This window comes from Hyla sarda, chromosome 3, assembly GCF_029499605.1.
Source record: "Hyla sarda isolate aHylSar1 chromosome 3, aHylSar1.hap1, whole genome shotgun sequence".
Taxonomy (NCBI): domain Eukaryota; kingdom Metazoa; phylum Chordata; class Amphibia; order Anura; family Hylidae; genus Hyla; species Hyla sarda.
The window spans coordinates 213,727,248-213,739,706 of NC_079191.1; the positions used below are offsets into that span (position 1 = coordinate 213,727,248).

At 40.4% G+C, this 12,459-nt stretch overlaps 1 protein-coding gene across 4 annotated transcripts in view; it reads right to left on the reverse strand.

Annotated features, from left to right (window-relative positions):
- Positions 1-12,459, reverse strand: part of SNX14 (sorting nexin 14) — an 87,204-nt gene that overhangs the window by 35,084 nt on the left and 39,661 nt on the right. For 2 of the 4 annotated variants that reach the window (XM_056566023.1, XM_056566022.1), the window contains exons 10-17: positions 12,368-12,412; positions 12,173-12,253; positions 11,777-11,891; positions 8,767-8,922; positions 7,236-7,360; positions 4,943-5,001; positions 3,562-3,588; positions 353-488 (exon numbers count right to left, since the gene is read on the reverse strand). In XM_056566023.1, the coding sequence (XP_056421998.1) occupies positions 353-488; positions 3,562-3,588; positions 4,943-5,001; positions 7,236-7,360; positions 8,767-8,922; positions 11,777-11,891; positions 12,173-12,253; positions 12,368-12,412 (744 nt within the window). The remainder of the gene's footprint in view (positions 1-352; positions 489-3,561; positions 3,589-4,942; positions 5,002-7,235; positions 7,361-8,766; positions 8,923-11,776; positions 11,892-12,172; positions 12,254-12,367; positions 12,413-12,459) is intronic. The other 2 variants (XM_056566025.1, XM_056566024.1) reach the window with 1 other exon arrangement.

Here is a 12,459-nt window from a genome sequence, read left to right on the forward strand (position 1 = left end):
CGGCGGTATGCTGACTGCAGTGTGACGTTCCAAGGATAAGAAGCAAGGAGCCAAGCAGCATCTGAGGAATGGGACGCCGATACTGGCTCAACGCGGGAACGTAGGAAGGTGAGCTAAAGTTAGTGTTTTTAGTTTTTGCAGCCCGGGCACAGGGGGACATAAAAGTTTTGCGCCACATTTCTCCTTTAAATATGATGTTTTAAAGAAAATAAGATAAAATGCACATGATCAATATGATGAAGACATTATTTCAATAGGAAAACTAGAATGCATAACTATGGAGTAAATAAAAAGATGCTCATATACAAACAATACAGTATTCCAGGAGAATATGGAAAAAGCCTTTACATACAGCATACTCGTCTCCCTCTGCCATCCCATGGTTAGGCAGCATTGCTCCCTCCATTGTGGTGCTCTTAAATACTCCTTTCAGCCTGCTGCCAATCTTCCCAATTCCTGACTGCTCGCCTCCTCTTTTTTGTGTCGTCCTGAGAAGTAAAAATATCATGAACAGAAGTAATATTCGGCAATGTCACACGCAACCTACAATCTCTACCATCAGTCCTTGTCCCTCATGAGCCTCTAAATTACACCTAATGTACGGTAGGTGATTGGGGACCACAACTGGACCATTTCTAGAAATCTATCCAGGATGGATTTGTGATCGCAGATGTGGATTGTTAAGAGTTAAAATGCTACGCTGTTCACTTACATAAGCTGCGCTATGACAAGTCAGAATGTTGATAGAATTAAGATATTAAGTATTTCCCAACCAGGGTGCCTTCAGTTGTTGCAAAACTACAACTCCCAGCATGCCCGGACAGCCAAAGGCTGTCCGGGCATGCTGAGAGCTGTAGTTTAGCAGAAGCTGGAGGCACGCTGGTTGGGAAATACTGTCTTAGGGTACGTTCAGAATCTGCTGCATATTTTTGCAGCATATTTGAGCAGCTGATTGGGCTACCCATTAACTTCAATGTGTAGTAAAATCAGCTGCAAAAAAATTTATCAAAACATGCAGCAGATCCTGTATGTGTGAACACATATAGAAACAAAGGGGAAAATTATCAAACTAGTAAAAAGGGAAATGAAAGCAAATTCCCTGAGAAATTTTCCAGGCCATTTTGTAGAGCTCCATGAAAGCTGCAGCCTGTTTTTTTTGTTTACCTATGTTTTAATTTATTTATTTATTTTAGATTCATTACTTTACCATTATTGAACACCAAATACAATCATTGCTGCCTAAAATTAAATCTATGATGCCCTCTTTTAGACTAGATTTCCACTTAATTTTTTTTTTTTTGCAAACATGCCCATAAAAACGCCACACAGCTTTTTATTTTTTATTTTTTTTTTGTCTTTTTTTTTATTTTTTATTTTTTTTTCTACAAATCTTTGGCGGATTTTCCCCAAATCAAAGCATCTATGGGAGCAAAAAAAAAAAAAAAATCCTCCTTTAAAATGCCATGTGGTTTAGCATTGGTGTTTTTTCTGCATTTTTTCCTTTCATTTCTTCAACATAGACTTGCATTGAGGGGGTGGGCATGACGTCACGAGGGGGCGGGGCGTAACGTCACAATCCTCCATCCCCTGCATCGCCATTCATCAGGCAGGGAGTGAAGCTCACTCCATGCACCAGATGACGGGGGGGGGTTCTACAGGAGAGATTGTGGGGGTCCCCAGCAGTGGGACCCCCGCGATCAGACATCTTGTCCCCTATCCTTTGGATAGGGGATAAGATGTCTAGGGGCGGAGTGCCCCTTTAAGTTGCATAATGAAAGAATCACATGACTTGTCATGATAAAAACGCAATGGGGAAAACACCAAAGAAAAAAAATTCCACTATTTTTGGAAAAAAAAATACACACACAAAAACTGCAAAATGACAGGGCAGTTTTTTGAGGTGTTAATACTGAAAGCAAAACTCGTAAGACTAAGACTGAAAGCATATCTGACAGTATATTTGAACAGGGATATATTACCTGGAATCATAGTTGAGAATAGAGGAAAAAAAAGCAGTTAGTGTGAAAATTTACACAGCAAAAAAGACCAGAATCTATTAATACAGCCAAAGTGATACATAAAAAATTGCAATCCAAATTATGTGGAGCATGTAAACACTATGTTATGGGGTAACTGGGTCATCCAGGCAGCCATGTTAGGAGATAGAGATGCATTAAGGGTATGGCATCCATTTACTGGTCATGCATTGGGTGTAATGCTGCAAGAGCCAGACATACTGCCTTTACAAAAAAAATGTGTACCGACACAATATACATTATATTTATCTTTATTTTAAATATACATAAAACACTGGTAAGTTGAAATAAGTTTCTTCAACATGCAATATTCTACGTAAAGGCAGTATATTGCTACTTAAAGGGAAGCTGTATCCTATTTTTACCCTTTGCAACAGAACAGGTATGCTGTCAAAACCAAAAAAAAAATGTTTTGTGTCTTGTGTGTAAAGATTTTTATATGGCTTTATTTATGAGCATACAGTCCCTCATGTAACTCCTGTATGTCGTCTCTGCAGTAAGGTTTGTATCAGTCTGAGAAAGTTGGTTTACACTCACTACTTCCTTGTGTTGAAGGGAGTACTGTTAGAAGGGGAGTTTCCAGCATATTATGTTATAACATATTGCTAGGATAAGGCAGAACATTATGCTAGGTGGAACAGCGGTAGTAAAACCAAACAGGTTTATTGGTTTGTATAAAATAAAAATAAAAAACAGGTACAGATGCAGAGACAACGCGTTTCGCAAGGATCCCCTTGCTTCGTCAGGTCTTCGAGAGACCTGACGAAGCAAGGGAATCCTTGCAAAACGCGTTGTCTCTGCATCTGTACTTGTTTTTTATTTTTATTTTATTTGATACAAACCAATAAACCTGTTTGGTTTTACTACCGCTGCTCCTGTGCATAATTGACAGACAGCCTCCTGCTAGCGCCGCTGTGCGATCCTTAACAGGGAAAGGTACACTACCTCTCCATTACTTGAATCTGCACGACCGCAGTTCGGGACCAGGACGCAAGGCTGCTACAAGGACCGTTTTTGAGTATATATACTCATACATGTGCTTCACAGTGTTGTGCCTGCTGCGCAACACTGAAAGGTGAGTGAACTACCTCACCAGTGTTTTCTATACAATCTTTTGCTTCATCAACTTGGAAATTACTGCACTTAGAGAGCGCCTTTCTTTTTTCTGTTCCCTTCTACTCATATGCTCCCATTATGCTAGGTGGGAGTCTGAACTCAGGACCCCCCTACTCATAATAATAAAAAGGCACTGTGCCATCTTCCTTCTGGAGGACCATGAGGGCACTGACCCCCACCGATCAACAAGGGGTTGAATATCCTAGGGCAAAAAAAAAGGAATCTTGCTATATCACCTACTACTTATCTACAGATGTTATTTGTGTCATAAGTGGACTAACTAGGAAAGGTAGAAAATAGGACACAATTTCCATTGAAGACAAAAGAATTAACACAAAAGATATAGCACAACAATGCAACCACATAACTACACAGTGAAGCAGTTCCAACATGCTGTTTGGAAACTCACCGTATATCCTCCAAACTGAGGCTATTTCTGCAATAAGTATACATAATCCATGATCAACATGTTAGAAACACAGCACCCTGAGATGGGAAAACTAACTATTACAAGAACAGTTTTCCCTTACGGCAATCCAGGTCCCCAAATCTTTAAAGGGGTACTCCGCCCCTAGACATCTTATCCCTTATCCAAAGGATAGGTGATAAGATGTCTGATCGCGGGGTTCCCACTGCTGGGGAACCCTGAAATCTCCCTGCTGCACCCAGCATTCCTTTAGAGCATCAGGTGCAGTGCCAGAGGCTTGTGACATTGTGGCCGCGCCCCGCAAGTGACATCACGGCCACGCCCCCACAATGCAAGTCTATGGGAGGGGGTGTGACGCCCCCTCCCATAGACCTGCATTGAGGGGGCATGGCCGTGACGTCACAAACGGGGTGTGACTGTGACATCACGAACCCTCCACTCCACATTGCCAGTCATCCGGCACTGAGGGTGGGTTCACACTAGGGATCGACCGATTATCGGTATGGCCGATATTATCGGCCGATAATCACGATTTTGGGCATTATCGGTATCAGCAATTACCTTGCCGATAAGCCGATAATGCCCCGCCCCCCGCACCACCCCCACCGCACCCCCGATCCACCGCACCGCACCGCGACCGCCCCCCGTAATGCTGGGCGGTATACCGTATGGATTTTTGCCCATACCGCTATATCGGTCGGGCCCCTCCCCCACCCTCCGAGTCAATAAAAAAAAAATTAAACTTACCCGTAATGGGGTGGTCCGGGCCATCCATCCTGTAGTGTCCGGCGGCATTCCGGGTGGAGGGTGAACCGGTCCGGGCTGTCCTTCTCCGGGGGTCCTCTTCTCCACTCCGGGCAGGCTCCGGCCTAGTACGCTGCATAGACGCCGCTACACTGTGACGTCAGGTGCGTCACTGCGCACGGGCGTCACTGCGCAGCGGCGTCTATGCAGCGTACTAGGCCGGAGCCTGCCCAGAGTGGAGAAGAGGACCCCCGGAGAAGAAGGACAGCCCGGACTGGTGCACCCTCCACCCGGAATGCCGCCGGACACTACAGGAAGGGAGGATGGATGGCCCGGACCACCCTGACAGGTAGGGGGAGAGAAGCGGGTGGGGGCGGAGTACCCCTTTAATACACAAGGTCACAATGCTGGTTTTTAAGGTCCAGCTTAGCCATCTCTGAAAGTGGAGCCTATTGTAGGCAAACAGAACCTCTTCTGAGCTGCCCAACTAGCTCTGTCCTGGCACTAGTTATTTTTAGGCTGCTTTTCACAGTTGTTTTCAATAAAGTAGTGCACATAAAGTATTAGAAACATATTCTAAATGAACACTGCCAAGTGAAATTATTAATCTAGAACGTACCTGTTAAATTTTGAACTGCGTGTAGGGGACTCCGCACCTTCAAGCAACTGCCTAAAATACTAGGGAAAAATATAAAAATAAAAGTGAAAGGTTTAGTTAACAAAAACAACAAAAGCTGGTTACAAAATCTTATCATCTTAAAGGGTTTTATCACCAACAACTACACTTGTCACTGATAAACAGATTGCTGAACTTTGGTATCTTTGCAGGCCCATAGAGTTGAATTTAATCAAAACGGGGGACACATGAACCCTGTACATAATAACGTCATAAAGCTGGTTCCAGAACCAGAATGAGGTATCAAGCACACCAACAAAAACTCCACCAAATCTAGCTTCAGACATTTAAATTGGCCTAAAAATCACCAAACATGTATAATGGTACAAAACGTGACCAATAGAATCATTTTATTCTGTCTATTTTCAGAGCTGTGTGAGGAGTCTTTTTTATATAGTGATCTTCTTTTGTTATTGGTACCATGTTGGTGTAGGTTGCTCTTTCCATGTTTTCTGGAATGCAAAATAAATCAAAAACAGCAAAATAAACCCTCCTACTAGAGGTAAAAATTCCTTCCTGACTCCGAAAATGGCAGTTAGAATAAATCCCTGGATTAACGATCTGTCCCTATAAATGTAAAATCCATAACCTGTAATGTTATTACTCTCCAAAAATGCATCCAGACCCTTTTGAACTCTTTTACAGAGTTCACCATGACCACCTCCTCAGGCAGAGAATTCCACAGTCTCACTGCTCTTACAGTAAAGAACCCCCGTCTGTGCTGGTGTAGAAACCTTCTTTCCTCTAGACATAGAGGATGCCCCCTTGTTATAGATACAGTCCTGGGTATAAATAGATCATAGCCTATTAATGCCAAGATTATATATATATATATATATATATATATATATATATATATATATATATATATATATATATATAATCTTGGAATTAATAGGTTTACATCTGTGGTATTTTGTACCTGGTCATTTATCACAGGTAGTTAAAAAGTAATTTTGCAACAAGTTTGATTTTGCTTTTCTTCTTTTGCACGAAATAGCTTTTTGGCAATGTTAAACCTGTGGGGGGCGGTGCAGTGCGGTGGGGTGGTGCGGTGCGGAGCTATGTGGTGGGGGGCATTATCGGATTATCGGCAAGGTAATTGCCGATACCGATAACGTCCAAAATCGTGAATATCGGCCGATAATATCGGCCAATCCCTGAAGAGTGGTGCAGTTGCCCATGGCAACCAGATTGCTTTATTTTTAAAAAGATGAAAGAAGCCCATGGCAACCAATCAGATTGCAACTGCCCCATCTTCCTCTACAAATAATAAGGCCCATAAAATGGGTTAGGAAATACATTGATCCCTCAAGTTACAATATTATTTGGTTCCAGGATGACCATTGTATGTTGAAACCATTGTATGTTGAGACCAAAACTCTGTGAAAACCTGGTAATTGGTTCTGAAGCTACAAAATGTCATCCAAAAATAGGAAAAAGTGAGGATTAAACAAAAATAAATAGATAACTAATATAGATAAAGCAAATCCTTACATATAAAAGTAAGAAAGATCTGCTGGGAGCTGTAATCACTGTCTGTCTATGTAGAGGACAGGAGCTTCTTCAGGGTCCTGTACAGTACACGCAGTGTCCTAAAAGTAAGATGGAGCTGCCCCCACCTGGAGCAGCTATCCCAAGCACAGGTAAAGAGTAGTACAGAACATGTAGTTCCTCCCTGTACTTTAGGGAGGCGCTACCAGACAGCCAGTCAGTGCATGCACTTTAGGAATACAAGGGTTTTACCAGTGAAATGTCCTGATCGGTCGGTTCTTCCGGCCATTGACACGTTTCACAGATCTGTACTGTCCATAGCATTGTATGTGGAGTCTGGTTTCGACCTACAATGGTCCAGAAAAGAGCATTGTATGTTGAAAATATTGTATGTTGAGGCCATTGTAAGTTGAGGGATCACTGTGTACCAGCTTTTCTCTGAAAAAAAATCCCCACACATGTCCATAGGTTGTGTGAGGGATTACAACTTGGCCTTATTCACTTCAATGGAACGGAGCTGCAATACCAAACCCAAACTGAGGACAAGAGGGGTGCTGTTTCTGGAAAGAAAGCAGCTATGTTTTTTTTCTAATTCTGGATAACCCCTTTCATTTTAAGTCATAAAACAGCATTACCAATCTTCTGATCATCATTTGGACTAATAAAGTCAGGAATATTTACGCCTACATTTGGATTGTATAGGTACAGTACTAACAAATACCGGATCAAATCCCATTTTTACCTCATCACTGTGACAAAACATAGGGGTGAAAACATTCTCAAGGAGGGAGAGGACATGTTCATAGGCTTCAAACAGGCACCTCATAGTTTGAAGCTTCACCACTTCATTGTAGGGGCCTTCTGCAACTAAAACAAAGTTCACAAACCCACATAAGAAAGTAAATAAAGAAACTCAAATAAGTCCAAACTCAATGAAAATGTGTCTGGGCAACACTTCAGCATAACTAACAAAGGCCAGGATATTAACATTTCTTGGCCACAGTGAAGCATGCATACTGCAAAACAGCTGTCTTGTGGGTGTATTTGACTACAATGCTTATGTTTAAAGTTATTTAAATAAAAGAGATTATTTTATGGATTTACAGAATATTTGTATCATGCCCAGACTGTTAAAGGGGTACTCCACCCCTAGACATCTTATCACCTATCCAAAGGATAGGGGATAAGATGTCTGATCACGGGGAACTCGCCGCTAGAGACCCCCCGCGATCTTGGCTGCGGCACCCCAGACATCCTGTGCACGGAGTGAACTCCGCTGCGTGTTGGATGACTGGCAATGCGGGACAGAGGCTTGTGACGTCACGGCCACACCCCGCTCGTGACATCACGGCCATGCCCCCTCAATGCAAGGGGGCTTGGCCGAGACATCACGAGTAGGGCACAGCCGTGATGTCACAAGCCTCCGGCACTGCACACGACGCTCTAAACGAATGCCGGATGCTGCAGGGAGATCGTGGGGGTCCCCAGCGGCCAGACATCTTATACCCTATCTTTTGGATAGGGGATAAGATGTCTAGGGGCAAAGTACCCCTTTAACTGCAATAGCTAAGCACCAACACTTATTACCTGGATATAGTTTATAGGTGAAGGGTGCCAGTGGACATTATTGTCTGTGTTTTTAAAAATAAGAGTTTACAATCTAAACAATAAGCTCCGAAAAATCATGTTAGCTGGCACTGCTAGAATTTATGGAATCTGTATAATCAGATGGGGATCTACCAATCAAGGTTAATGGGGCTGGGGAAGCCGACCGGGACTACCACAATGAATCATGGTTAAGACAACATGATGGTAATGACAGGTCCCCTTTAAGATTATAATCGGTTCTCTTCTCACAGTTCTTTGTCCGTAGTCCTCTAGTTAAAAAGGTAGACAGGCTACAAGGCACTGTTCACATTGGTAGAGAAATGGAAAGTCCCAGTAGTGGCAATTCCAACTTAAAAGTGGATGGTGTAGGAGGTGCACGGATGAATAAGTGCATAGCAAAAAACAATAACTAAATCCAGATGGGAGATCCCGCACTCACCATGTCCATCGCTGTGTCTGAGGAGGTTCAACGGAAGAGGAAGGTGAGAAGAGTAGACGGGGCTCAGAGGCTTTGCCTCTGAGCCCCGTCTACTCTTCGCACCTTCTTCTTCCGTTGAACCTCCTCAGACACAGCGATGGACATTGTGAGTGCGGGATCTCCCATCCGGATTTAGTTATCGTCTATTGCATTATAGTTGTAGGCTTTGATGAAACATATAACTTACTTTTTTGGATTTCATCCACAATGAAAGGGTCAAAGCTAATTTTATCAATACTTTCTTCCAAGCAATATGTAAGATAGATCTTCTTTACTTCTTCATGAAGAGCGAGCATTTCATCATCAGATAGCTCTGGCCTTAAAATCTTGTCATTAAATTCCTCTATATAGAACAAAAAAAATTGTATATTAAAGCCAACACTGAAATATACAGAAAAAAGGAAGAATTTATTCAAAATATGTCTAAATTGTTGGGTGGGGACTTATTGTTGTCTTCAGAAATGAAGTTTTAAAGTCATTTATTTCTGCTGTGGTTTTGCTTACGTGCGACATATTTATCATACTATCGCAGGGCGGGGGGTTGGTAAATTTGGCGCACGTAAGCAAAAAAACAATCCCTTCAGAACACCATTTGGTACGATTCCTCCTCTCTGCAACTTTTTGCACAAAAAGTCGCAACTGCGCCAAAAATGTGTGACTTTTTTAAAGGGCTTTCTAAAGACAGTTTTGTAAGCCAGGTATGGGTTGGTGTAAATTTGAGGTGTTTTGGAAGGGTTTGCGACTTTGTGCGAAATTAGCACGTGATAAATTTGTTACCACTGCAAAGTGAAAACAAATTGACTTTTGATCGTTTGCAGGATTTTTTCTTACTCCAAAAAGTTGCAAAAAATAAAAAAAGTGCGTGGCGTACATAGGGAGATTTATCAAAACCTGTGTAGAAGAAAAATGGTACAGTTGCCCATAGCAACCAATCAGATCGCTTATTTCATGTTTCACAGGCCTTTTTAAAAATGAAAGAAGAAATCTGATTGGTTGCTATGGGCAACTGGTCAGATGTTTATCTACACAAATTTTGATAAATCTCCCCTATTTTTTTTCCTTTTCAAACTCTGTATTATTGTAAAAGGGAACACATCCACCCCAGATAGTAAATCTCACAGAAAGAATCAATAACCAAAAAGTGTGTTTTCCGGAAAACCAACAAAACTAGCTTAAAGCGTACCTGCTATTTGCAAAAATAACTTTATATATATGTATTTTTCTTCATTATATAAAATTTGTAATATACATTGTTAACCCCTTAAGGATACAGGGTGATGCCCGGCATTAACCCCTTAGACGACGCAATCAAAGTTGATGATCTAAAATGTAAAAATAAAAAAAATTGAAAAATCCCATCTCAGTCACGCTTAACAGGACTACCGCGGTGGAAATGTGATGTCCCAATCAGCTGCATCCTCACTGTCCGATCAGTGCTCCTATGCTCCAGTCAGTCATGGCAGGCATAGCATTGTTCAGTGTATGCAATCTAATGATTGCATGTAACAGTCCCCTTGGAGGACTGTTTGAATCATCCCCCTTTTGCCATTTAAAAAAAAAAAAAATTAAGTAAACCAAAATATAAACTTATGTGGTATCACCGGGTGCGTATGTCTGAACTAAAAATATAACATTAATTAAACCGTAGACGAATACGTAGAAAAATACCAGAGTCCAGAATTGTGTATTTTTGGTCACTTTGTATACCGTAAAAAAATAAAAAAATAAAAAGGTATAAAAAAAGCAACCAAAAAGTCCCATCAAAACAAAATGGGTACAGATAAAAACTATAGATCACGGCACAAAAAATGAGCCCTCATATAGCCCTGTATAAAGGAAAAATAAAAAATGTATAGGGCTCAGAAAAGGACAATTTTAGACATGCAAATTTTCGTACAAAAATGTATAATTTAAGTACAACAAAATAAAACCTATACAATTTGGGTATTGTTGTAACTGTATGGACCTACACAATAAAGATAATGGCCCAGATTTATCAAACTGTGTGAGAGAAAAAGTGGAGTGATTTTACCACAGCAACCAATCACAGCTCAGGTTTCACTTTACCAGCGCTCATTAGCTGGGCTGTGATTGGTTGTTATGGGAATATCTCTACACTTTTTCTCTCACACAGTTTGAAAAATCTCGGCCAATGTGTCATTTTTACTGAAAAGTGCACTGCGTAGAAGCAGAAGCCCCCAAAAGTTACTAAATGGCATTTGTTTTTACTTTTGTTTTTATAAATGTTTTTATTTTTATTTTTTGGTTTAGTCGTAGATTTTGTGGTCAAATGATTAATGTCATTCCAAAGCAAAAATTAGTGGCACAATGGAAAACTGAAAGGGTTATGATTTTTAGAAGGTGAGGAGGAAAACTCAAGTGCAAAAAAAAAACAAAAAAAAAAAACAGAGTCCTTAAAGGATAACTCCGGGATGTACAACTTATCCCCTATCCTAACCCTAACGGCGCCCCGGTTCTCAGCATGAACGGGGCGGGTCGACCACCGCCGACACGCCCCCGCCATGCAGCTCTAACATTTTCAATTTTTTCCTGAAGTTTTGGAGTTTTTCACCAAGAAATGATGCAAGTGACAATGAAAATTTACCACTATGTCAAGGTAGAATACGTCACAAAAAAACTGTTTCGGAATCAAATTCATAAGTAAAAGCATCTCAGAGTTATTAATGCTTAAAGTGACAGTGGTCAGATGTGTAAAAAATGCTCTTGTCCTTAAGGTCAAAATGGGCAGGGTCCTAAAGGGGTTAAGGACCAAGCCCATTTTGACCATAAAGACCAGGCCATTTTTATTTTAGCATTTTCGTTTTTTTTCTTCCTCAGATATAGCTTGCCCTGCCTGTTTTTTCCTGGGTTTGCAATTTTGGCGCATAGCTCGGCAAAAGTGGCACAGAATTGTAAGTATTTGGCGCGAAAAAAATCAAAAAAGTGGTGCGAATGCTTTTCTAACCATATATTTAAAAAAAACATATTTGAAAAGCCCAACTAAATTAATAATTAACGTAAAAGAAAAAAGGTGCTGAAAAAGACATCAAACTTTGAATATACCTGTCATAATGTTATAATCTAATCTACATTATAAAAAAGTTTTTTCAATGACAGGTACTTTAATCCCAGACGTCATAGAATATTCTTGTTAACCAGACAATTATGATTGTTAAAAAAGTGTCTAAATGACTTACCCACTGTCAAGCAAAACTGTAAAACATGTACAGCTCCTTCTTGCTTGAGAAAATTCATGAATCGGAAAAGAAGGTCCTGCTCTGCCCTGACCTCCTTTAATTCTAGTTTCAGTACCTTGAAAATAAATCAATCAACTAAAACATTAGGAAGTTTGCCCCAAAAATGTCCAATCCAAAACATAAATGATCACTGGCAAGCAAAACAAGTTTGATGAAGCAAAACTTCAAAACAGGTTGTCTAGCTAGAACAATTTATATTGATTTGTTACTAAGACATTCTTTTTTTGCTTACACGTAAATAACAAAAAAATATACTATTTAAACTTGTCACATACATCAAAAAGCATACAAAAACTTTGTTTGAAATAGCAAAATTATTTTAAGTATGTCAAGTACCGAAGGATTCTTGTTTTTAGGCTCTGCAAATTTTTGTAGGAATGGTACCAAATTGGAGGTAGGCTCCGTTGCCTTTTCCGGCTAAAGTCAAATAGAGATTAAAGAAAAAAAAATGTAATTAGATTTAAAGAAACAACACACAAAAAATACTAAGACAACTGAAAGAGTAAATAGTATTACAAAAACAATACTTACAGGACTATCATCAATGAAAATCAGCAGTAACCGATTCACATTATCCTAGAACAAAAAAAAAACATTAGTGTATGTTACAAACGGATAATACA